The 27,750-nt window shown below is 37.7% G+C and overlaps 1 protein-coding gene across 3 annotated transcripts; it reads left to right on the top strand.

Moving 5' to 3' along the window:
• Nucleotides 1–247: 247 nt before the first annotated feature.
• On the top strand, nt 248–27,750 carry LOC121007578. 3 transcript variants are annotated; one of them, XM_040439613.1, is made up of 14 exons: nt 248–685; nt 20,936–21,038; nt 21,143–21,176; nt 21,676–21,725; nt 22,176–22,239; nt 22,634–22,686; nt 23,464–23,502; nt 24,083–24,185; nt 24,724–24,812; nt 24,948–24,998; nt 25,192–25,245; nt 26,150–26,212; nt 26,319–26,372; nt 26,529–27,750. In XM_040439613.1, exons 2-14 carry the CDS (start codon nt 20,945–20,947, stop codon nt 26,543–26,545), a joined length of 765 nt encoding a protein of 254 aa, XP_040295547.1. In that variant the 5' UTR covers nt 248–685; nt 20,936–20,944; the 3' UTR covers nt 26,546–27,750. The 3 variants fall into 3 exon arrangements, 2 of the variants coding, with proteins under 2 accessions (XP_040295547.1, XP_040295548.1); XR_005780435.1 differs by having other exon boundaries at nt 249–685; nt 25,192–25,334; nt 26,529–26,547; XM_040439614.1 differs by lacking the exon at nt 248–685 and adding an exon at nt 9,344–9,490.

Genomic DNA, 27,750 nt, shown 5'->3' with positions numbered 1-27,750 from the left:
AAGAAAAGGAAATAGATCATTTAAATCAGAGTAAATATCACCACAAGTCACTTGACTTATTGAGGAGCTGTCACCTCTCCTGACATGTCTGCCATCGTAAATCTTTGACAACCCAATGGTCGAATGGGTGTTACCATCCCTTTTGTCAGGAGGACGTGACCATACACCGTGTGATGCCGCCAGATCGAACACTTACTTGTAGAAAAGCGTAGAAAGCTGGCACAGACACAGTGCGGCCAAGGAAAAGGTGCGGCACAAACTTTAGGAACAGCCAGGGCCCTAGGGTCTACCTAACCCGCTTCCCACCCAGTGACCGGCAGGAGAGTAGAGATCAGGAGCTATTACTTCACTTCTCGCTGGTCTTAATGTTATGGCTGATCATTTCTCGGTACGAGGGCTGCAGTTCGGAGCTGGGTGTCAGGGTGCAGGTGCAGGCTGCATTGTGGGAGATATGAGGGGCTGATAAGGTGAGAGGGCGCAAAGCAGTGACTTCCGGAAATACAGCACATTGAGACACAACACAGTGCCACACACTCCTCTCCGCACAACGCAGCGACACTCCGGCCCGGGGGCCCCAAATATTGGGTGACAGGTAGTGCTCTGACCTGGCACCCGAACACAAGACAACGAGGTCAGGTATCCGAACACAGGCCAACGTACAGCCCCGCAGCCACGGACCCCCAATGTGAGTATGTGTGATCAATGAAATAAATCCGGCTGTTTCGAGAGCTCCATTTATACAAGCGGCAAATAACGCAAGTCGTGAGCGTTCGCGTGTTTGTATTAAGTGTGTGACTTCAGATTCAGGGACTTCAAATTCAGGGACTTCAGATTCAGGGACTGCAGTAAATCAGTTTCTTGTCACTACATTATATTGTACTTTTCTTGTGTAATCCCCATTAGTCTGTGTCCGTTACTGACAGCGCCGTCCAGCGCACGTCTTGTCTGATGTCTGCCGTCCTGGAACAGCCGTTTGCAAATCTATGTTCAAAATGTGAGCAAATTGCCCGTTTGGAATCGCACATCGAGTATCTAACCGGGCGAATTTCAACACTGACAATTTAGAAAATAGTTTGCTGCTCACTGAGCAGGCGCTCTATGGGGTAGATGTGGGGGAGGGGGGTAGTATGGAGGCTCAGGAAAGTGAGGTAGGTAGCTGGGTAACAGGAAGCGGGGTAGAGGGAAGAGTGCGGGGAGGCTAGCCCTGATCTGACACAAGGTTGGCAGGGGATGAAGGGGATGTCAGTCCAGGGACGGCACTGCCGCAGCCGGACGCTTCCTCTGCCAGTCAGGGGAATGCCAGCTCCAGTAAGCAGAGGACCAGGAGAGCGGGGCAGACGGGTGCTGGTAGTGGGAGATTCCATTATTGGGGTACAGATAGGGCGATCTGTCACAAAGACTGGGATCGGTGGTGTGCTGTCTTCCTGGCGCTAGAGTTCGACACATCGCGGATCGGGTTGACAGATTACTGGGAGGGGCTGGAGAAGATCCAGCGGTTAGGGTCCATATCAGAACCAATGAGGAAGGTGGAGAATCCTTAAAAATGATTTCAGGGATTTAGGTCAAAAGCTTAGGGCAAGGACCTCAGAGGTAGTGTTTTCCAAAATACGACCGGTACCACGGGCCACACAAGAAAGCAGCGGGAGATTAGGGAGGGGAACAAGTGGCTCCAGAACTGGTGTAGGAAGGAGGGGTTTGGGTTCCTGGAGAACTGGGCGACTTCTCTGTCACCTGCAGGCTCTATCATAGGGATGGGCTGCACCTCAATGGGGAAGGGGCAGCTGTGCTGGGGAGAAAGATGGACAGAAGGTTGGAGGAGTGTTTAATCTAGGGACTGGGGGGAGGGAAATTACATTATAGGAGGGGAAGATAGTGCAGATAGAGATCGGGGGCAGGTAGTGGGACTGGGGGAGGAATGGAAGGAGGGACTAGAACAGCTCAGAAGGAAAGGTGTAGGGTAAAAAATATACATAAACCTCTTGATTGTATGTAATTGTATACTAATGCCAGAAGCCTGACTAATAAACCGGGGAACTGGAATTAGTGATGTGTGAGGAGAACTATGACATGTGGGAATAACTGAGACATGGCTGGATGATAGCTATGACAGTGGGAATAACTGAGACATGGCTGGATGATAGCTATGACAGTGGGAATAACTGAGACATGGCTGGATGATAGCTATGACAGTGGGAATAACTGAGACACGGCTGGATGATAGCTATGACAGTGGTAATAACTGAGACACTGCTGGATGATAGCTATGACAGTGGGAATAACTGAGACACGGCTGGATGATAGTTATGACAGTGGGAATAACTGAGACACGGCTGGATGATAGCTATGACAGTGGGAATAACTGAGACATGGCTGGATGATAGCTATGACAGTGGGAATAACTGAGACATGGCTGGATGATAGCTATGACAGTGGTAATAACTGAGACACTGCTGGGTGATAGCTATGACAGTGGGAATAACTGAGACATGGCTGGATGATAGCTATGGCAGTGGGAATAACTGAGACATGGCTGGATGATAGCTATGACAGTGGGAATAACTGAGACACGGCTGGATGATAGCTATGACAGTGGGAATAACTGAGACACGGCTGGATGATAGCTATGACAGTGGGAATAACTGAGACACGGCTGGATGATAGCTATGACAGTGGGAATAACTGAGACATGGCTGGATGATAGCTATGACAGTGGGAATAACTGAGACACGGCTGGATGATAGCTATGACAGTGGGAATAACTGAGACATGGCTGGATGATAGCTATGACAGTGGGAATAACTGAGACATGGCTGGATGATAGCTATGACAGTGGTAATAACTGAGACACTGCTGGATGATAGCTATGACAGTGGGAATAACTGAGACACGGCTGGATGATAGTTATGACAGTGGGAATAACTGAGACATGGCTGGATGATAGCTATGACAGTGGGAATAACTGAGACATGGCTGGATGATAGCTATGACAGTGGGAATAACTGAGACATGGCTGGATGATAGCTATGACATAGTGGGAATAACTGAAACATGGCTGGATGATAGCTTTGACAGTGGGAATAACTGAGACATGGCTGGATGATAGCTATGACATAGTGGGAATAACTGAAACATGGCTAGATGATAGCTATGACAGTGGGAATAACTGAGACATGGCTGGATGATAGCTATGACAGTGGTAATAACTGAGACACGGCTGGATGATAGCTATGACTGTGGGAATAACTGAGACATGGCTGGATGATAGCTATGACAGTGGTAATAACTGAGACACTGCTGGATGATAGCTATGACAGTGGGAATAACTGAGACATGGCTGGATGATAGCTATGACAGTGGGAATAACTGAGACACGGCTGGATGATAGCTATGACAGTGGGAATAACTGAGACACGGCTGGATGATAGCTATGACAGTGGGAATAACTGAGACATGGCTGGATGATAGCTATGGCAGTGGGAATAACTGAGACATGGCTGGATGATAGCTATGACAGTGGGAATAACTGAGACATGGCTGGATGATAGCTATGACAGTTGGAATAACTGAGACATAGCTGGATGATAGTTATGACTGGGCGGTTAATGTACAGGGTTACAGTCGGTTTAGAAAGGATCGCCAAAACCGGAGAGGGGGGGGGGTTCTCCTTTATGTAAAGTCCTGTCTAAAGCCCACAGTCCGTGAAGATATAAGTGAGGGACATGAACATGTGGAGTCTCTGTGGGTAGAGATACATGGAGGCAAAAGCCATAATAAATTACTAATAGGAGTTTACTGAGAGGTACATACCGTATGGGAATAAAAGGTTAAGGAACAAAAAGAAACCAATGTGGATAAATAGAACTGTAAAGAAAGCAATAAATGACAAAAAGAAAGCATATAAATAACTAAAACAGGAGGGGAGCGAGGAAGCACTGAAAAACTATAAGGAAAAAAATAGAACATGTAAAAAACAAATAAAAGCGGCCAAACTAGAGACCGAGAGATTAATTGCCAAAGAGAGTAAAACTAACCCTAAAATGTTCTTCAATTATATAAATGTTAAAAAGTATAAATCTGAAGGTGTCGGTCCTTTAAAGAGTAATGAGGGGGGAGTCGCAGAGAGCGACGAGGAGAAAGCAAAGCTGTTAAATATTTTTTTCTCCAATGTATTCACTGAGGAAAATAAACTGTCAGATGAAATGCTGAATGTTGAAATAAATTTCCCATTAAAAGTGTCCTGTCTGACCCAGGAAGAAGTACAACAGCGACTTAAAAAGATCAAAATAGACAAATCGCCAGGACCAGATGGCCTACACCCCCATATCCTAAGGGAATTAAGTAATGTCATAGCCAGACCCTTATTTCTGATATTTGTGGACTCTATACTGACAGGGAATGTCCCACAGGATTGGCGCATAGCAAATGTGGTGCCAATATTCAAAAAGGGTCCAAAAACAGAGCCCGAAAACTATAGGCCGGTAAGTTTAACATCTGTTGTGGGTAAACTGTTTGAAGGTTTTCTGAGAGATGCTATCTTAGAGCATCTCAACGGAAATAAGCAAATAACGCCATATCAGCATGGCTTCGTGAGGGATCGGTCATGTCAAACTAATTTAATCAGTTTCTATGAGGAGGTAAGTTCTAGACTTGACAGCGGCGAATCAATGGATGTCGTGTATCTGGACTTCTCCAAAGCATCTGACACTGTACCACATAAAAGGTTAGTATATAAAATGAGAATGCTCGGACTGGGAGAAAACGTCTAAGTGGGTAAGTAACTGGCTGAGGGATAGAAAACAGAGGGTGGTTATTAACGGTACACACTCAGATTGGGTCACTGTCACTAGTGGAGTACCTCAGGGGTCAGTATTGGAGGGGTCACTGTCACTAGTGGAGTACCTCAGGGGTCAGTACTGGAGGGGTCACTGTCACTAGTGGGGTACCTCAGGGGTCAGTATTGGGCCCTATTCTCTTCAATATATATATATTAATGATCTTGTAGAAGGCTTGCAGAGTAAAGTATCAATTTTGCAGATGACACTAAACTGTGTAAAGTAATTAACACTGAAGAGGACAGTATACGGTGTGTATATATATATATATATATATATATATATATACTACAGAGGACAGTATACTGTATATATACTACAGAGGACAGTATAATACTACAGAGGGATCTGGATAGATTGGAGGCTTGGGCAGATAAGTGGCAGATGAGGTTTAACACTGACAAATGTAAGGTTATGCCCATGGGAAGGAATAATGCAAGTCACCCGTACATACTAAATGGTAAAACCCTCGGTAACACTGACATGGAAAAGGATCTAGGAATTTTAATAAACAGCAAACTAAGCTGCAAAAACCAGTGTCAGGCAGCTGCTGCCAAGGCCAATAAGATAATGGGTTGCATTAAAAGGGGCATAGATGGTGGTGATAAGAACATAGTCCTACCACTTTACAAATCATTAGTCAGACCACACATGGAGGACTGTGTACAGTTCTGGGCTCCTGTGAACAAGGCAGACATAGCAGAGCTAGAGAGGGTCCAGAGGAGGGCAACTACAGTAATAACTGGGAATGAGGGAATTACAGTACCCTGAAAGATTATTAAAATTAGGGTTATTCACTTTTAAAAAAAAAGACGACTGAGGGGAGATCTAATTACTATGTATAACTATATCAGGGGTCAGTACAGAGATCTCTCCCATCATCTATTTATCCCCAGGACTGTGACTGTGACGAGGGGACATCCTCTGCGTCTGGAGGAAAGAAGAAGGTTTGTACACAAACATAGAAGAGGATTCTTTACAGTAAGAGCAGTGAGACTATGGAACTCTCTGCCTGAGGAGGTGGTGATGGTGAGTACAATAAAGGAATTCAAGAGGGGCCTGGATGTATTTCTGGAGCGTAATAATATTACAGGCTATAGCTACTAGAGAGTTGATCCAGGGAGTTATTCTGATGCCTGATTGAAGTCGGGAAGGAATTTTTTTCCCCTTAAGTGAGGAAAATTGGCTTCTACCTCACAGGTTTTTTTTTGCCTTCCTCTGGATTAACTCGCAGGATATCAGGCTGAACTGGATGGACAAATATATTTTTTCGGCCTTATATACTGTTACTATGTATTCTTTATGGGACCCAGTCCTCCACCTATCTAAAGCCTAACGTTACCCTCTTGGGTGGCTAAGGGACCAGGGCGCAGATGTAATTGTAACCACTGCACCTCCTGGTTGGGACATGGGATATCTGTACGGCAATGTTCACACAGGTCAAATTTAGCACAGATTTCAGTGCGGATTCCACGTCGAAGTCCATGTGAACTCCAACCGCAATCTGCATCCCATGCACGTACAAAGGTCATTCCACAACCCCGTTCATGTGCATCGAAAAACTTCCACGTGGATTTTTAACGTCATCATGGTAAAAATCCACACAGAACCAATTTCAGCGGATCCACAGGGATACTTAGGGGGTTGACCTCCGAGGGTCTTTGGATATTATGATCGGATTTCAATAGGGAGAACCGGCAAGAAAAAAAAGCAAGAGCTCATCTGCTGTTTTTGCAAAAAAAAAGAAAAATTTGGGTTTAAGATTTTGCTTTCAGTGGTCTCCAGCAGGTGATGGGTGTAGGCAATTCTTGTCCTTTTTATTTCCCTAGTTTAGATGACCCTATAGTAATAAATAGGGAAAACGCCCACAAAAGGACACCAATACAGAAGGAATCTCCCCCTTGGAAAGGTTTCTAACTTACACCCCATTTACTTCTCTGGTTGATAGGTATAGCCACGTGAACCACGTGAAATCTGACCAGGTTAGTATTGGGCGTGTAAGGAGGGGGCGTTTCCGAGGCTCAGCTTCCTGCATTGGAGGTGCCCTTTTCCAGTCGTCTCCCTATATTTCACTTTAGGGTCAGTCACTAATAGTGGGATGAAGGACTAAGGTTTGTTACCCCCTGCTGACTACAGAGCTGACCCCACATTCTTATCCTAAGAGGCATTTGGACCAATTAACTTTTTGGATTTTTTTTTTATTTTTTTTTTTATTCTAAAAATTCTGAGATTTTCCATTTATTTTCTAAGTTGCTTTTGGTTTGTTTTTACATTACAAAAGACAGAGATAGATGAAATACAAAATATACAGATATAGCAGAGCGGAGTGTGAACTGCTGCTATGTATATATAATAAGTGCGTGCAGACAACGCGGTAGGTGGTCCTTGGTTGGGATGTCAGGTTCCTACTACTGTAATGGAGCAGGTTACACTTATTTGAGCAAGATATGTGCAGCAGTGTAAGGGTGCAATATTTTGCGCCTCTTCGCTCCAAAAAATTAACAAAAAATGTCATAGTGTGGTAGATATCTTATGTACCTCTGATGATGGGCGCAATATCAGAACGCACTTTGGAGAGGTCCTGTTTTGCCCAGTATGGTCCATTACAGCAGTACCAAATAGAATTTATACGAGGGAGTATTAGTATAAAATATAGTGCAGCCTCCCCCCCCCCTCATACTGTACAAAACATGGCACCAAAACAAGACCAGTCATCGACTCCAGGGGTACAGATATATGGAGGCGGCTACTAGAGTTGACATAGGGTCTATCTCACTTCTTGCGGCCCTATCTTCTTCCCAGAGGGAAGTGTGAAGCCCTCATAGATACCTCGCTCACTATCAGCTCTAGAACATGGATGGAGGAACCTGCTCTAGGTACATGATGGTGCTCATAAGTTTGGGGGTCAGCTTCTGCCTCTGGATATCCATTCTAATTTCCATTTTTGGACCCCCATCTCCAGTTTGTCGTCCCTCTCAACAGAACTAAAGGGACTTTTTCACTTTTTCTTATATCGTCACCTAGAAGATTTGTCTTGGAAAATTTATCTTGGAGAATTTTCAGGGCAACCATAGAAGTGAGGTTTCCTAAGTCTAGAATTACCCCCCCCTTCACCAACAACAACACCAATGATAATGGTCCAGAAGCAGAGCAAGATGGCAAAGACCAGTGTTTCCACCTCCTCCAATGTTCAGCTGCCATCAGCGTGGAAGCAGCAGGGGCCAAAGCCAACCACCAGAGAGGCTCTTTGCCAGCAACTCTCCATTCTGGGCTCCGTTATAGGATGTCTACTAGTGGGACAACCCATTTAAGTCTATAATTCCACGTTATTTTAGCACCTGACCCCTGGGGCTGCAAGGAATCCTGGGGAGGCTGCATATGACATCATTGTACGGGAGAGCAGAGCCAGGTCTGGTGTGGTGACCTCGATCAGACTGACGCTTTCTTCTCTGCTCATTTCCTTGGTCTCTGCTCTTTGTTGTGCGAAAAGCTTCTGCAAAATGATTTCTCTTTCATGTGTGACCTCACATCCGGTTCTGTAAAGATTTAAGGGTAGCCCCATCCAAAAGGCAGGACCCCTGGAGCTTCCTTGATTTAGCTTGCTTTATGTCATGGCCAAGGGCAACAAAAATACTGTTTCACAAAGCGAAAAGGGGAAGTTTAGGGGCCACAGGGAGGTGGTTTGCATTTGCCCCCCCCATTTGAAGATATATCTTCACTTTGTCATCTCCAGACTTTTCTGAGGAGCCAAGACTTATGCTTCAACATCTGGCTTCTGAGATAGACACAACTGAAAGCACTGACTTTTGTGCCCTAGTTTTCGAGATTGTGCTGAGGTTTCCTACTGGGATAGGGGGGAGAGAGCTGTCTTTTTTTTAGAGCCCATACACAGAGATCTTCTCATGATGAATCTTCTAGTCAGAGATCTATGACCCCAAGGGCTCCTGCACACAACCGTATCTGTTTTTGCAGTCTGCAAATTGCAGAGCCATACAACACGGATACTTGCCGTGCAGAACGGAACGTCTGGTCCACAATAGAACAGTCCTATCCTTCTCCGTAATACAGACAAGAATAGGACATGCTCTGTTTGATTTTAGTTTTTTTTACTCCATTAAAGTGAATGGGTCGGCATCCAACCGCAAAAAAATGCATTTGCATGGGCCCAAATTCAAAATCCCCCTTCCCCCTATAATACTAGTGCCTTCTTATAGGGCAAAGAGTCTTCTAGCTCCTAAGGAAAAAGGGTGACTTGTTTTTGTACCCCTCCCCCAATATCTATGCAGCTATTTTAGGTGCGAGTTCACACTGTTTAAACCCATAACCTCATGGGGCAGAACTGGAATTCAGGTTTCTCTCGTTGCCTCATCCCCTTCCCCAGATCATTGTTATGCATCTATTATCAACTCCCGCCTCTAGTGACTGTTCACGTTCATTTTGCACTTTTTGTTCACGCCCCTCGTGGTATATACCATTTTGTAAACAGTAATGTTTTAACCTAAAAGCTCTGAGCAGTGCTCACTGCACCAACCAACGAGTGCAAACCACAAGACCCGATTCCAGGTAACAGACTCGCCGGTGTGCCGCCTGAGCTGAGACGTCTTCCTCTCACAGACTAGAAAAAGTCATGCAACTAGCGCAAAGTTCTACAAGCAAAGGTCTGAAAAATGGTCACAAAGAGGAGCACCATTATTATTCTTCAACATAGTAGTTATATTCTTGTACATAGGAGCAGTATTATAGTAGTATATTCTTGTACATAGGATCAGTATTATAGTAGTTATATTCTTGTACATAGGAGCAGTATTATAGCAGTTATATTCTTGTACATAGGAGCAGTATTATAGTAGTTATATTCTTGTACATAGGAGGCAGTATTATAGTAGTTATATTCCTGTACATGGGAGCAGTATTATAGTAGTTATATTCTTGTACATAGGAGGCAGTATTATAGTAGTTATATTCTTGTACATAGGGAGCAGTATTATAGTAGTTATATTCTTGTACATAGGAGGCAGTATTATAGTAGTTATATTCTTGTACATAGCAGCAGTATTATAGTAGTTATATTCTTGTACATAGGAGGCAGTATTATAGTAGTTATATTCCTGTACATAGGAGCAGTATTATAGTAGTTATATTCTTGTACATGGGAGCAGTATTATAGTAGTTATATTCTTGTACATAGGAGGCAGTATTATAGTAGTTATATTCTTGTACATAGGAGCAGTATTATAGTAGTTATATTCTTGTACATAGGAGGCAGTATTATAGTAGTTATATTCTTGTACATAGGAGCAGTATTATAGTAGTTATATTCTTGTACATAGGAGGCAGTATTATAGTAGTTATATTCTTGTACATAGGAGGCAGTATTATAGTAGTTATATTCTTGTACATAGGAGGCAGTATTATAGTAGTTATATTCTTGTACATAGGAGCAGTATTATAGTAGTTATATTCTTGTACATAGGAGCAGTATTATAGTAGTTATATTCTTGTACATAGGAGCAGTATTATAGTAGTTATATTCCTGTACATAGGAGCAGTATTATAGTAGTTATATTCTTGTACATAGGAGGCAGTATTATAGTAGTTATATTCTTGTACATAGGAGCAGTATTATAGTAGTTATATTCCTGTACATAGGAGCAGTATTATAGTAGTTATATTCTTGTACATAGGAGCAGTATTATAGTAGTTATATTCTTGTACATAGGAGGCAGTATTATAGTAGTTATATTGTTGTACATAGGAGCAGTATTATAGTAGTTATATTCTTGTACATAGGAGCAGTATTATAGTAGTTATATTCTTGTACATAGGAGCAGTATTATAGTAGTTATATTCCTGTACATAGGAGGCAGTATTATAGTAGTTATATTCTTGTACATAGGAGCAGTATTATAGTAGTTATATTCTTGTACATAGGAGCAGTATTATAGTAGTTATATTCTTGTACATAGGAGCAGTATTATAGTAGTTATATTCTTGTACATAGGAGGCAGTATTATAGTAGTTATATTGTTGTACATAGGAGCAGTATTATAGTAGTTATATTCTTGTACATAGGAGCAGTATTATAGTAGTTATATTCTTGTACATAGGAGCAGTATTATAGTAGTTATATTCTTGTACACAGGAGCAGTATTATAGTAGTTATATTCCTGTACATAGGAGCAGTATTATAGTAGTTATATTCCTGTACATAGGAGGCAGTATTATAGTAGTTATATCTTGTACATAGTATCAGTATTATAGTAGTTATATTCTTGTACATAGGAGCAGTATTATAGTAGTTATATTCTTGTACATAGGAGCAGTATTATAGTAGTTATATTCTTGTACATAGGAGCAGTATTATAGTAGTTATATTCTTGTACATAGGAGCAGTATTATAGTAGTTATATTCTTGTACATAGGAGCAGTATTATAGTAGTTATATCCTTGTACATAGGAGCAGTATTATAGTAGTTATATTCTTGTACATAGGAGGCAGTATTATAGTAGTTATATTCTTGTACATAGGAGGCAGTATTATAGTAGTTATATTGTTGTACATAGGAGCAGTATTATAGTAGTTATATTCTTGTACATAGGAGCAGTATTATAGTAGTTATATTCTTGTACATAGGAGCAGTATTATAGTAGTTATATTCTTGTACACAGGAGCAGTATTATAGTAGTTATATTCCTGTACATAGGAGCAGTATTATAGTAGTTATATTCCTGTACATAGGAGGCAGTATTATAGTAGTTATATTCCTGTACATAGGAGGCAGTATTATAGTAGTTATATTCTTGTACATAGGAGCAGTATTATAGTAGTTATATTCTTGTAAATAGGTGCAGTATTATAGTAGTTATATTCCTGTACATAGGAGGCAGTATTATAGTAGTTATATTCCTGTACATAGGAGCAGTATTATAGTAGTTATATTCTTGTACATAGGAGCAGTATTATAGTAGTTATATTCCTGTAAATAGGAGCAGTATTATAGTAGTTATATTCTTGTACATAGGAGCAGTATTATAGTAGTTATATTCTTGTACATAGGAGCAGTATTATAGTAGTTATATTCCTGTACATAGGAGCAGTATTATAGTAGTTATATTCTTGTACATAGGAGCAGTATTATAGTAGTTATATTCTTGTACATAGGAGGCAGTATTATAGTAGTTATATTGTTGTACATAGGAGCAGTATTATAGTAGTTATATTCCTGTACATAGGAGGCAGTATTATAGTAGTTATATTCCTGTACATAGGAGCAGTATTATAGTAGTTATATTCTTGTACATAGGAGCAGTATTATAGTAGTTATATTCCTGTACATAGGAGCAGTATTATAGTAGTTATATTCTTGTACATAGGAGCAGTATTATAGTAGTTATATTCTTGTACATAGGAGCAGTATTATAGTAGTTATATTCCTGTACATAGGAGCAGTATTATAGTAGTTATATTCTTGTACATAGGAGCAGTATTATAGTAGTTATATTCTTGTACATAGGAGGCAGTATTATAGTAGTTATATTGTTGTACATAGGAGCAGTATTATAGTAGTTATATTCTTGTACATAGGAGCAGTATTATAGTAGTTATATTCTTGTACATAGGAGCAGTATTATAGTAGTTATATTCTTGTACATAGGAGCAGTATTATAGTAGTTATATTCTTGTACATAGGAGCAGTATTATAGTAGTTATATTCCTGTACATAGGAGGCAGTATTATAGTAGTTATATTCCTGTACATAGGAGCAGTATTATAGTAGTTATATTCTTGTACATAGGAGCAGTATTATAGTAGTTATATTCTTGTACACAGGAGCAGTAGTATAGTAGTTATATTCTTGTACACAGGAGCAGTATTATAGTAGTTATATTCCTGTACATAGGAGCAGTATTATAGTAGTTATATTCCTGTACATAGGAGGCAGTATTATAGTAGTTATATCTTGTACATAGTATCAGTATTATAGTAGTTATATTCTTGTACATAGGAGCAGTATTATAGTAGTTATATTCTTGTACATAGGAGCAGTATTATAGTAGTTATATTCTTGTACATAGGAGCAGTATTATAGTAGTTATATTCTTGTAAATAGGTGCAGTATTATAGTAGTTATATTCCTGTACATAGGAGGCAGTATTATAGTAGTTATATTCCTGTACATAGGAGCAGTATTATAGTAGTTATATTCTTGTACATAGGAGCAGTATTATAGTAGTTATATTCCTGTACATAGGAGCAGTATTATAGTAGTTATATTCTTGTACATAGGAGCAGTATTATAGTAGTTATATTCTTGTACATAGGAGCAGTATTATAGTAGTTATATTCCTGTACATAGGAGCAGTATTATAGTAGTTATATTCTTGTACATAGGAGCAGTATTATAGTAGTTATATTCTTGTACATAGGAGGCAGTATTATAGTAGTTATATTGTTGTACATAGGAGCAGTATTATAGTAGTTATATTCTTGTACATAGGAGCAGTATTATAGTAGTTATATTCTTGTACATAGGAGCAGTATTATAGTAGTTATATTCTTGTACACAGGAGCAGTATTATAGTAGTTATATTCCTGTACATAGGAGCAGTATTATAGTAGTTATATTCCTGTACATAGGAGGCAGTATTATAGTAGTTATATCTTGTACATAGTATCAGTATTATAGTAGTTATATTCTTGTACATAGGAGCAGTATTATAGTAGTTATATTCTTGTACATAGGAGCAGTATTATAGTAGTTATATTCTTGTACATAGGAGCAGTATTATAGTAGTTATATTCTTGTACATAGGAGCAGTATTATAGTAGTTATATTCTTGTACATAGGAGCAGTATTATAGTAGTTATATCCTTGTACATAGGAGCAGTATTATAGTAGTTATATTCTTGTACATAGGAGGCAGTATTATAGTAGTTATATTCTTGTACATAGGAGGCAGTATTATAGTAGTTATATTCTTGTACATAGGAGCAGTATTATAGTAGTTATATTCTTGTACATAGGAGCAGTATTATAGTAGTTATATTCTTGTACATAGGAGCAGTATTATAGTAGTTATATTCTTGTACACAGGAGCAGTATTATAGTAGTTATATTCCTGTACATAGGAGCAGTATTATAGTAGTTATATTCCTGTACATAGGAGGCAGTATTATAGTAGTTATATCTTGTACATAGTATCAGTATTATAGTAGTTATATTCTTGTACATAGGAGCAGTATTATAGTAGTTATATTCTTGTAAATAGGTGCAGTATTATAGTAGTTATATTCCTGTACATAGGAGGCAGTATTATAGTAGTTATATTCCTGTACATAGGAGCAGTATTATAGTAGTTATATTCTTGTACATAGGAGCAGTACTATAGTAGTTATATTCCTGTACATAGGAGCAGTATTATAGTAGTTATATTCTTGTACATAGGAGCAGTATTATAGTAGTTATATTCTTGTACATAGGAGCAGTATTATAGTAGTTATATTCCTGTACATAGGAGCAGTATTATAGTAGTTATATTCTTGTACATAGGAGCAGTATTATAGTAGTTATATTCTTGTACATAGGAGGCAGTATTATAGTAGTTATATTGTTGTACATAGGAGCAGTATTATAGTAGTTATATTCTTGTACATAGGAGCAGTATTATAGTAGTTATATTCTTGTACATAGGAGCAGTATTATAGTAGTTATATTCTTGTACACAGGAGCAGTATTATAGTAGTTATATTCCTGTACATAGGAGCAGTATTATAGTAGTTATATTCCTGTACATAGGAGGCAGTATTATAGTAGTTATATCTTGTACATAGTATCAGTATTATAGTAGTTATATTCTTGTACATAGGAGCAGTATTATAGTAGTTATATTCTTGTACATAGGAGCAGTATTATAGTAGTTATATTCTTGTACATAGGAGCAGTATTATAGTAGTTATATTCTTGTACATAGGAGCAGTATTATAGTAGTTATATTCTTGTACATAGGAGCAGTATTATAGTAGTTATATCCTTGTACATAGGAGGCAGTATTATAGTAGTTATATTCTTGTACATAGGAGGCAGTATTATAGTAGTTATATTCTTGTACATAGGAGGCAGTATTATAGTAGTTATATTGTTGTACATAGGAGCAGTATTATAGTAGTTATATTCTTGTACATAGGAGCAGTATTATAGTAGTTATATTCTTGTACATAGGAGCAGTATTATAGTAGTTATATTCTTGTACACAGGAGCAGTATTATAGTAGTTATATTCCTGTACATAGGAGCAGTATTATAGTAGTTATATTCCTGTACATAGGAGGCAGTATTATAGTAGTTATATCTTGTACATAGTATCAGTATTATAGTAGTTATATTCTTGTACATAGGAGCAGTATTATAGTAGTTATATTCTTGTAAATAGGTGCAGTATTATAGTAGTTATATTCCTGTACATAGGAGGCAGTATTATAGTAGTTATATTCCTGTACATAGGAGCAGTATTATAGTAGTTATATTCTTGTACATAGGAGCAGTATTATAGTAGTTATATTCCTGTACATAGGAGCAGTATTATAGTAGTTATATTCTTGTACATAGCAGCAGTATTATAGTAGTTATATTCTTGTACATAGGAGCAGTATTATAGTAGTTATATTCCTGTACATAGGAGCAGTATTATAGTAGTTATATTCTTGTACATAGGAGCAGTATTATAGTAGTTATATTCTTGTACATAGGAGGCAGTATTATAGTAGTTATATTGTTGTACATAGGAGCAGTATTATAGTAGTTATATTCTTGTACATAGGAGCAGTATTATAGTAGTTATATTCTTGTACATAGGAGCAGTATTATAGTAGTTATATTCTTGTACATAGGAGCAGTATTATAGTAGTTATATTCTTGTACATAGGAGCAGTATTATAGTAGTTATATTCCTGTACATAGGAGGCAGTATTATAGTAGTTATATTCCTGTACATAGGAGCAGTATTATAGTAGTTATATTCTTGTACACAGGAGCAGTATTATAGTAGTTATATTCTTGTACACAGGAGCAGTATTATAGTAGTTATATTCTTGTACACAGGAGCAGTATTATAGTAGTTATATTCCTGTACATAGGAGCAGTATTATAGTAGTTATATTCCTGTACATAGGAGGCAGTATTATAGTAGTTATATCTTGTACATAGTATCAGTATTATAGTAGTTATATTCTTGTACATAGGAGCAGTATTATAGTAGTTATATTCTTGTACATAGGAGCAGTATTATAGTAGTTATATTCTTGTACATAGGAGCAGTATTATAGTAGTTATATTCTTGTACATAGGAGCAGTATTATAGTAGTTATATTCTTGTACATAGGAGCAGTATTATAGTAGTTATATTCTTGTACATAGGAGCAGTATTATAGTAGTTATATTCCTGTACATAGGAGGCAGTATTATAGTAGTTATATTCTTGTACATAGGAGCAGTATTATAGTAGTTATATTCTTGTACATAGGAGGCAGTATTATAGTAGTTATATTCTTGTACATAGGAGCAGTATTATAGTAGTTATATTCCTGTACATAGGAGCAGTATTATAGTAGTTATATTCTTGTACATAGGAGCAGTATTATAGTAGTTTTATATTCTTGTACATAGGAGGCAGTATTATAGTAGTTATATTGTTGTACATAGGAGCAGTATTATAGTAGTTATATTCTTGTACATAGGAGCAGTATTATAGTAGTTATATTCTTGTACATAGGAGCAGTATTATAGTAGTTATATTCCTGTACATAGGAGGCAGTATTATAGTAGTTATATTCTTGTACATAGGAGCAGTATTATAGTAGTTATATTCTTGTACATAGGAGCAGTATTATAGTAGTTATATTCTTGTACATAGGAGCAGTATTATAGTAGTTATATTCTTGTACATAGGAGGCAGTATTATAGTAGTTATATTCTTGTACATAGGAGCAGTATTATAGTAGTTATATTCTTGTACATAGGAGCAGTATTATAGTAGTTATATTCTTGTACATAGGAGCAGTATTATAGTAGTTATATTCTTGTACATAGGAGCAGTATTATAGTAGTTATATTCTTGTACATAGGAGGCAGTATTATAGTAGTTATATTCTTGTACATAGGAGGCAGTATTATAGTAGTTATATTGTTGTACATAGGAGCAGTATTATAGTAGTTATATTCTTGTACATAGGAGCAGTATTATAGTAGTTATATTCTTGTACATAGGAGCAGTATTATAGTAGTTATATTCTTGTACATAGGAGCAGTATTATAGTAGTTATATTCTTGTACATAGGAGCAGTATTATAGTAGTTATATTCTTGTACATAGGAGCAGTATTATAGTAGTTATATCCTTGTACATAGGAGCAGTATTATAGTAGTTATATTCTTGTACATAGGAGGCAGTATTATAGTAGTTATATTCTTGTACATAGGAGGCAGTATTATAGTAGTTATATTGTTGTACATAGGAGCAGTATTATAGTAGTTATATTCCTGTACATAGGAGGCAGTATTATAGTAGTTATATTGTTGTACATAGGAGCAGTATTATAGTAGTTATATTCTTGTACATAGGAGCAGTATTATAGTAGTTATATTCTTGTACATAGGAGCAGTTTTATAGTAGTTATATTCCTGTACATAGGAGGCAGTATTATAGTAGTTATATTCTTGTACATAGGAGCAGTATTATAGTAGTTATATTCCTGTACATAGGAGCAGTATTATAGTAGTTATATTCTTGTACATAGGAGGCAGTATTATAGTAGTTATATTCTTGTACATAGGAGCAGTATTATAGTAGTTATATTCCTGTACATAGGAGCAGTATTATAGTAGTTATATTCTTGTACATAGGAGCAGTATTATAGTAGTTATATTCTTGTACATAGGAGGCAGTATTATAGTAGTTATATTCTTGTACATAGGAGGCAGTATTATAGTAGTTATATTGTACATAGGAGCAGTATTATAGTAGTTATATTCTTGTACATAGGAGCAGTATTATAGTAGTTATATTCTTGTACATAGGAGCAGTATTATAGTAGTTATATTCTTGTACATAGTATCAGTATTATAGTAGTTATATTCCTGTACATAGGAGCAGTATTATAGTAGTTATATTCCTGTACATAGGAGGCAGTATTATAGTAGTTATATCTTGTACATAGTATCAGTATTATAGTAGTTATATTCTTGTACATAGGAGCAGTATTATAGTAGTTATATTCTTGTAAATAGGTACAGTATTATAGTAGTTATATTCCTGTACATAGGAGGCAGTATTATAGTAGTTATATTCCTGTACATAGGAGCAGTATTTTAGTAGTTATATTCTTGTACATAGGAGCAGTATTATAGTAGTTATATTCCTGTACATAGGAGCAGTATTATAGTAGTTATATTCTTGTACATAGGAGCAGTATTATAGCAGTTATATTCTTGTACATAGGGGGCAGTATTATAGCAGTTATAGTCTTGTACATAGGACCCGTATTATAGCAGTTATAGTCTTGTACATAGGAGGCAGTATAATAGTAGTTATATTCTTGTACATAGGAGCAGTATTATAGTAGTTATATTCCTGTACATAGGAGCAGTATTATAGTAGTTATATTCTTGTACATATGAGCAGTATTATAGTAGTTATATTCTTGTACATAGGAGCAGTATTATAGCAGTTATATCCTTGTACATAGGAGCAGTATTATAGTAGTTATATTCTTGTACATAGGAGGCAGTATTATAGTAGTTATATTCTTGTACATAGGAGGCAGTATTATAGTAGTTATATTCTTGTACATAGGAGCAGTATTATAGCAGTTATATTCTTGTACATATGAGCAGTATTATAGCAGTTATATTCTTGTACATAGGAGGCAGTATTATAGTAGTTATATTCTTGTACATAGGAGCAGTATTATAGTAGTTATATTCTTGTACATATGAGCAGTATTATAGCAGTTATATTCTTGTACATAGGAGGCAGTATTATAGTAGTTATATTCTTGTACATAGGAGCAGTATTATAGTAGTTATATTCTTGTACATAGGAGGCAGTATTATAGTAGTTATATTCTTGTACATAGGAGCAGTATTATAGTAGTTATATTCTTGTACATAGGAGCAGTATTATAGTAGATATATTCTTGTACATAGGAGCAGTATTATAGTAGTTATATTCTTGTACATAGGAGCAGTATTATAGTAGTTATATTCTTGTACATAGGAGCAGTATTATAGTAGTTATATTCTTGTACATAGGAGCAGTATTATAGTAGTTATATTCTTGTACACAGGAGCAGTATTATAGTAGTTATATTCCTGTACATAGGAGCAGTATTATAGTAGTTATATTCCTGTACATAGGAGGCAGTATTATAGTAGTTATATCTTGTACATAGTATCAGTATTATAGTAGTTATATTCCTGTACATAGGAGCAGTATTATAGCAGTTATATCCTTGTACATAGGAGCAGTATTATAGTAGTTATATTCTTGTACATAGGTGCAGTATTATAGTAGTTATATTCTTGTACATAGGAGCAGTATTATAGTAGTTATATTCTTGTACATAGGAGCAGTATTATAGTAGTTATATTCTTGTATATAGGAGCAGTATTATAGTAGTTATATTCTTGTACATAGGAGCAGTATTATAGTAGTTATATTCCTGTACATAGCAGTATTATAGTAGTTATATTCCTGTACATAGGAGGCAGTATTATAGTAGTTATATTCTTGTACATAGGAGCAGTATTATAGTAGTTATATTCCTGTACATAGGAGCAGTATTATAGTAGTTATATTCCTGTACATAGGAGCAGTATTATAGTAGTTATATTCTTGTACATAGGAGCAGTATTATAGTAGGTATATTCTTGTACATAGGAGCAGTATTATAGTAGGTATATTCTTGTACATAGGAGCAGTATTATAGTAGTTCTATTCTTGTACATAGGAGGCAGTATTATAGTAGTTATATTCTTGTACATAGGAGCAGTATTATAGTAGTTATATTCTTGTACATAGAAGCAGTATTATAGTAGTTATATTCTTGTACATAGGAGCAGTATTATAGTAGTTATATTCTTGTACATAGGAGCAGTATTATAGTAGTTATATTCTTGTACATAGGAGCAGTATTATAGTAGTTATATTCTTGTACATAGGAGCAGTATTATAGTAGTTATATTCCTGTACATAGGAGCAGTATTATAGTAGGTATATTCTTGTACATAGGAGCAGTATTATAGTAGTTATATTCTTGTACATAGGAGCAGTATTATAGTAGTTATATTCCTGTACATAGCAGTATTATAGTAGTTATATTCCTGTACATAGGAGGCAGTATTATAGTAGTTATATTCTTGTACATAGGAGCAGTATTATAGTAGTTATATTCCTGTACATAGGAGCAGTATTATAGTAGTTATATTCCTGTACATAGGAGCAGTATTATAGTAGTTATATTCTTGTACATAGGAGCAGTATTATAGTAGGTATATTCTTGTACATAGGAGCAGTATTATAGTAGGTATATTCTTGTACATAGGAGCAGTATTATAGTAGTTCTATTCTTGTACATAGGAGGCAGTATTATAGTAGTTATATTCTTGTACATAGGAGCAGTATTATAGTAGTTATATTCTTGTACATAGAAGCAGTATTATAGTAGTTATATTCTTGTACATAGGAGCAGTATTATAGTAGTTATATTCTTGTACATAGGAGCAGTATTATAGTAGTTATATTCTTGTACATAGGAGCAGTATTATAGTAGTTATATTATTGTACAATAACTACAAAATCAGACAGATGACATGAACCTAACAACCTGCAATGTGCACAGACAATCAGGTAATGTGTGTGTGTGGGGGGGGGGGGGGGACCACTTACACCTGACATTAGTGTCCAGTTGGACTGTTTGTGGCTCTGCTCCCTATGGTGTCACCGTCAGGACAGCATAACAGCACTCCGTGTGGTCAGATATAGCATCACAACAAGTAAAACATTTTTTGGAGGTGGCATGCTGATTAATGGTGAACGTCCATGATTACAGAGCGGCGTGATGGACACAATCGGTGTGATGTACTCTGTTGCTGTTGTCCTCCCCATAATTGTTATCACTGGCCTGTGTATCGGCTGCCGAAAGAAGATACCAAGTAAGTGATGTCATCCTGGGTATTCTACATGTCAGAGCGAATATAGAAGCTGCCACAGCCCTTCATGTTTATTGTAAAAAAATATTTTGTTCTTTCTCTTTCAGTTCACATAACAGAGACTGGGTACTACGATGACAAGTAAGTTATCCCTGTCCTGTAAATTTATATAAAGAGGGCCACCTACAGGACATAAAAATACATAATCTGCATTAGGAATTATAGAAACAGCGCCACCTACAGAACATAAAGATGCATAACCTGCATTAGGAATTATAGAAACACCAACACCTGCAGGATATTAAGGTATATAGTCTGCGTCAGGAATTATATAAACAGTGACACCGACAGGACATAAAGATGTATAGCGTGCATCAGTAATTATATCATCGGTGCCACCTACAGGACATAAAGATGTATAGCGTGGTTCAGAAAGTATCAAAAAATTGTCACCTAGAGGACACCTATTCAGGAAGCCATATTGGACAGAAACTCTCACCTTTTCCTGGCCCTCATACACATATGGCATTATTGAAGGTCCTGTGTATGGTCGCCTCACTGACATTTTTGTCGTGGCACCAGTGTCCCTTTCTTCATTACCCAGCATGCTCTTGTTCATTCTCTTTCTTCTGTCTTGTAGGCCTCCATACACTCCACCCTCAGATTTTACGATCATCAGGCGACCCCAAGGTAATGTATTATTTAATGGGGTACATTTATCAGGACTCTCACACTCAGGTGTGGTTACAGCTTCCATCCACAATAGTAGCCACGTTCTGCAAAACATTTTTACCGATTTTGTTATTTTATTTATTTATTTTTTTTATTTTTTTACCGAACGCCATTGCTTTCTTTTATTTTTGTCATATGTATCTTTATTTATCTCCTGGCAACTCTTTCTAGAGCACTCTGCAGGCTATTGTACCTCACGTCACCTAGCAACCACATGACTTCTGTCTGAGTGACTACCATTTCATTACATGTAGCTATGTGTCCTTTACTGGTGACAGGACATTCTCTGTGCTCCGTAGACTTGTTTGGGTTGCTGTAACTGGGAGCAGTAAATGGCTTTAGACATTTAGTTCAGGTACAGTGTACATAGACCTGGGAACTGACCACCATTTTCCACTGTCTTCACAGTTCTCCCGCGATCAGTCTCCTCTCAGGGCACCATGTGCCACCATGATGTCCTGCTCTCTATTCCGTACGTATCTCTCCTCTGAATCTATCTTCTCTCTGTAGAGTGTTTATCACCGTCTCTATAGATTGTAAGCTCTGATGGTATCACTTCAGTGTGAACAGGGAAATTTTAAAGTTCACTATGTTGACGTGACGCGACCTCAGTGAAATCTGAAGCTTTTGAAAGTAATTTAGAGGTTGATATAGTCTGCACTTCCTCATCTATTGGCCGGACCTCAGTTTTATAGCTTCTTGTGGGTTCATAGAAAAAAGGAAGTGTTACCATGAAGTACAAAAGGAAGTGTTACCATGAAGTACACGTGATGCAGCGTTCTACAGTGGACGTGCCCTTTACAGAGAAAACCACATAGAGATGAAGGACTCGTGTGCTAAGTCCCTCTGAACATCTGTCTCCACAGGAGGTCCCCAGTCCCCGAGAGCCGGAGAAGTTCAGTGGGAAGAGAAATCAAAGGTGGGTACTACAGCTTAACCCAGAAGATGTCAGGTCATGTCCCAGACCTTCTATAGTTCCCTCGCTCCAAGGCCAACTGGTCGATAGGTCTGAATTATAAGGGCAGCTTGAGTATGTTCCCTAGGGCCTCAACCACCCAAGGGGACTTGGGGACTTTTGGATATAGACCTGAAGAGTGTGACATGTTTCAGTTTTGCCATGACTTCATGGTCATATGATCCTTTATTTTAAGACCTCACTTTATTATGGACTCTGGAAATAGAATTCATTTTGAAGTTTGATAGCAACCCTATGGAGATCAATGACCTATTTGTACACTGTTCCCTTTAGAATACACAAAAATGATGTTGGGCTTCCACCAGTTTTTTTTAGTCAAGGGTCTTCCACCAACCTTCATCCATCCCTAGTGGTGGGTGTCTTTGGCATCAATAACCATGGAGACTGCCACCTGTTGGTCAAAATCAGGTAACTTCCATATGATGTCTGTAGGAATCTTTGGAGGTTATTTGGAGTTTTGGATGGGAGAACCCAGTATGTCCTGGATCAGTTCTTGGATGGTACATCTAACCTCTTATGTAGGCTAATAGTCATCTGTATTGAGTTCATTCATATCTGGGTCAACCAGCCAAGAAATGTCCATGTTTGTGGAGACCTTTAGATACTTCTATTTCCTGTTCTGTCTGGATGGCCCCATGTCTGCACCAGAGTTGTCCAAATGTTCAAGTCATTCCATGTTCCCTCCACTGTTAATTCCATTTTATTCTGTTTTTATTTCAGTTTACCCAAATAGTTGTGACTCCATAACACACTCAGCAAGTAAGTGACATCCATATGCACATCAACCAAGCATTTATAGGGAACCCATATCAGGAAATATAGGTTTAGCTGTGCCCAAAATCACTTCTGATGAAGGTATGGACTTCTAGACCTCAAGTGTATTGTCCTCCATACTTGGTTGTGAAAAGAGTGGGACTGAATGAAAATAAAGTCATCTTCATTTGAATTGCATCTTGTTGGCATAGGGCTGATATGGAGAGATCATCAGGCTACCTTGGGTTGTCTTCTAGATGGTAAGGAGGTAGGTTCTCCACAACTAAGGGCTCCTGAGACTTGTACTTGGTATATTCATGACACACCATCAGCTTTTTGGACTTCCTGCCTGTAGATGGCACTGAAACTTTATTAAACCTATAATGTGGGCAGGTTATGTCACATGTCTGACGGCAGGTGGAGCTGAATTGCTGTCTGTTTCCAAAGGCGGCCAAGCAGAATTCATAAAACAGCTGTAAAAGGTCATGTAGAAGACAATAATACATTTCAGAAATTTGTTTAAAGTGGAATTACCCTTTAAGTCAATTGACTTTAGATGCAGTGACACTCGTATCCCCATCTATAGGTGCTCCCCTCTTAAAAAGCAAGAGTATAGAATATGATGATGATTATGATGATGAAGGAGCAGATCCGAACTACACCAACGACAACCCTTGCTGTGGCTACATGTAAGGAGGCTTTAAATGTTCAAGTTTATTGAGATATAGGTGACTGCATGTGGATACTGAAACATTGTAACGACATGCTGAATGGAACACAATGGGGAGAGGATGGTAACCATCCAAATCTTTATCTGTATACACAGTGCACACCTTCATAGGTATACACTGTGCACCATCTCTACATTCATACATACACACTGTACACAATCCAAACTTTCATGGGTATACACAGTACACCATGTATACATTTATACATACACACACACAGTGCATCATCTAAACCTTTATATATATATATATATATATATATATATATGCACTATGCGCCATCTCTACATTCATACATATGTACAGTGCACATACAGTTACACATCTACACAGTGCACCAGGCAAACCTTCATACATCAGACACAGTTGCTCACAACACTTGCATGCAGCAACAAATTTCCTGGGTACTGAATGTACATTATCGTTATATTTGTTACAGTTCCTATGTCTTCATACAATCTTCTTTAATCTAATGCCACACCTTATATCCATGTAGCGAGGTACTGCCAGATGAGGGGGTCACACAGCTTGGACCAGTCCTGGTAGTTACAAGTGAAGTGGATAACAGAACAAGCTTCTCCTCAGGTATGAGAGGGTGGTGCACCATGCAAACATTCATACCCATTGCCAGACAGAGAAGGTTTTGTTAGCTACAGGTCAAAAATGTCCATTACTGAGGCCTCAGAAGTCAGAAGATACCAACATCTCTTTGTTTTGCAGTTGGCACCGATGAAAATTATGTAAATATTGGCGATTCTGACGACGCAAAAAGTAAGAAAAATGTTGTTAAGGGCATTTCTTGATGTAGTCTGGAATTCATTTGTGTAATAGAAATCAAGACTTTAGATCTCCTTAGCCTGATGGAAGTTTAAGGTTCACAAGTCCACCATGAATGATCTGCTGCTGATCTTGTTTCTGCTTAAATGGATTTATTTGGCAATAATTCCTGTTAATCTGTTTTCAGCATCTTCAACCAATGGCAACTACGTTAACGTTGGAGACGCCAGTGATATAAAGGGTAATTAAATTATATAGCAGCAAGAGCAACTGTGGAAGAGGAGGTCCAGAGAAGTGATTATATTGATGACAGAAGTTCCACAGTATCACGTATGCATGAGGAGGTTTGATAGATAGTTAAGGGCTGATATGGAGAGGGGTTAGATAGACTGGTCAAGGATAAGGCATTGAAGGGGAAGTTGGATAGACCAGTCAAGGTCAGGTATGGAGGAGAAGGTTGTATAGACCAATACAATACAATACACTACAGGTCAAGTTTGTTGGAAGAGGTTAGATAGAAAGGTCAAGGTGAGGTATTAAGGAGATTAAATGGACCCATTAAGAATCGGCTATAGTGGAAGAGGTTAGACATACTGGTCAAGCCAGGTGGAGGAGGAAGTTAGATAGAAAGGGAAGTTAGATAAAAAGGTCAAGGTCAGACATGGAGGAGGAGCCTAAGCGTATGGCAAAAAATTTGGTGAAAGAGGTTCATTGAGAATTAGGTGAGATAGACTGATGGAGTGTCAACTGTGGAGGAGATACCTAAATATATTGAAGGATCATGGATGGAGATAATAAAAGATTACCATTAGATTATGTCCAGGTGATCTTCTACAGCTTCTCTATAAACTTACAGACTTGGGTCAGCCAAAAGGGAACAATGGACAATGCATGATGAAATCCCATATGCCTGCCCCTTCTTACTTCTCTGAAGCCCCCATATACACGACCCCTGGTTGATGCGACCTAAGGTGACCTAAGGTGAAGGGTCAGTCAGGAAGGAGGACATTACATAGATTACTAAAGGATCACATAGGGGTTTACCAGATGACGAATGACATTCAGATAAGGTGTATGGCAGAAATTACTAGAAGAACCTGAGGCTCGTTTACATGTGATAAACATTACTTTCTCTCTCCTCTTAGGTGAAAGTCTGGAGTATGTGAATGTAAAAGAAGATGAAACACATCCAAGCTCCATTAACCAGGGTAGGTTTCCTGGTGTTACTAGTCTTTGAAAAACCTGGGTATGAGGAAATTCTGGAAATATTTAGAAATGACTAAAGACAAAAACATTTTGTATTATGTCTTACAGAGAGTGAAGATGATGATATGCCAGAGTATGAAAACATCGAGAAAGGGAATAAAGGTATTGTAGAGCTAAGCCACTACTGGGAACCACTGGGGATCTGCTTGTGTTGGTCCGACTAGTCTATAATGACCAAATCTAAGGGCCAAGAATCTGATTTTGTGAAATTTAACATATGTAGATGTGTCTTACCTCCTCCTTCTATATGTGTTCCAGGACTCCACACCTGCTGAAGGACGAGCCTTTGTTTTACTTCAGATGACCAACCCTGATTTTTCTAGGCTGTGCCCAAAAGAAAATCTTTTTGATGGCCTGTAATGCTTTAAATTGACCTGTCCACCATTTTGCTTGGGTTTCCTTGTTGGGTTGACCTTCGTTTGTCCCTACTGGGACATTTTACATTGAGATGAGATGCTATGCTTTGTTTAGTATGTGTAATGGGTTTCCATGATCATTTTCAACCAAGAACATGAATTTTAGTTGAGCTGACGAGTCTGAGATGAAGAGGTTGAAGATGACATATGGAGATAGACCTACAGCACTCCTCGCCCTGCTTATGATCTGCTACAGGTCAAGTTTGACCTCCATTTATGTTATTATCCAATATAAGAAATGGAGACAGTAGTTGGCTTCTTCTAAATAACAAAAGAACTCAACTACTACGTGGTAGATCTTCGTTATGAATATTTTTCAATAATTTTTACTAATTACAAATTTTTATAGTTTTTTCCCTATTGAGGGACAGACCGCACCAAGCCAGGACCAATAACAAAATGTGTCTAAAATATTAGACAAATTAAGCAAAAGTGAGACTTTTCTTAAGTACTTGATGGTTTGGATCTTTCCAGAACCACCCACTATATGAAGGCTCCATATAAAGCAGTGGTTTCCAAGCTATGGTTCTTCAGCTGTTGCAGAACTAAAACTTCCAACATGGCCTGCCATGACACGCTGAGAGTTGTAGTTTTATAAGAGCACCACTAATCAATCCTGAGAAGTATATATAGGAGTGCATGGATTTATTATTTATACTGTGTAGATATTTTTATGTTTTCAATATTTTGTAGACCAAACCCTGAGATGTTCGCAGCTTTTATGACCACGAACATTATGGTCAGAGCCATTGTAGATGCATATTTATAAGTAAAGGGGTCTATCACCTTACAATACCCAAGGATCACCTACCTTGTATCTACAGTGATAGGCCTGTATTCTGCATTTCCTCACTATCATTAAACCCTATCCTCATGTCTTCATTCATTTTTTTTTTTTTTTTTTTTGAGAAATGTCAAAATATTCATCGGTCCAAGTTATAAATGATAGAAATAGACAGGACCTGATTATTTGCAGTAGTAAATGTGTTTTATTTATTTTTCTTATTCTTTACTCTTTTTTTATATAATTGTATTACTATGCTATTAAAAGTCTTCAAAATCAA

The sequence above is a fragment of the Bufo bufo genome, chromosome 7 (genome assembly GCF_905171765.1).
Source record: "Bufo bufo chromosome 7, aBufBuf1.1, whole genome shotgun sequence".
Taxonomy (NCBI): domain Eukaryota; kingdom Metazoa; phylum Chordata; class Amphibia; order Anura; family Bufonidae; genus Bufo; species Bufo bufo.
Note: the sequence above shows the minus strand (reverse complement) of the source record. Positions and strands in the feature narration are given on the sequence as shown.

What these genes read in the sequence shown, in the direction of transcription:
- LOC121007578 (XM_040439613.1), top strand. Translation starts at nt 20,945, where the DNA reads ATGGACACAATCGGTGTGATGTACTCTGTTGCTGTTGTCCTCCCCATA. An exon ending in CTGCCGAAAGAAGATACCAA is followed by an intron (nt 21,039 to 21,142) that starts GTAAGTGATGTC and finishes TTTCTCTTTCAG; the next exon opens with TTCACATAACAGAGACTGGG. An exon ending in AGACGCCAGTGATATAAAGG is followed by an intron (nt 25,246 to 26,149) that starts GTAATTAAATTA and finishes CTCTCCTCTTAG; the next exon opens with GTGAAAGTCTGGAGTATGTG.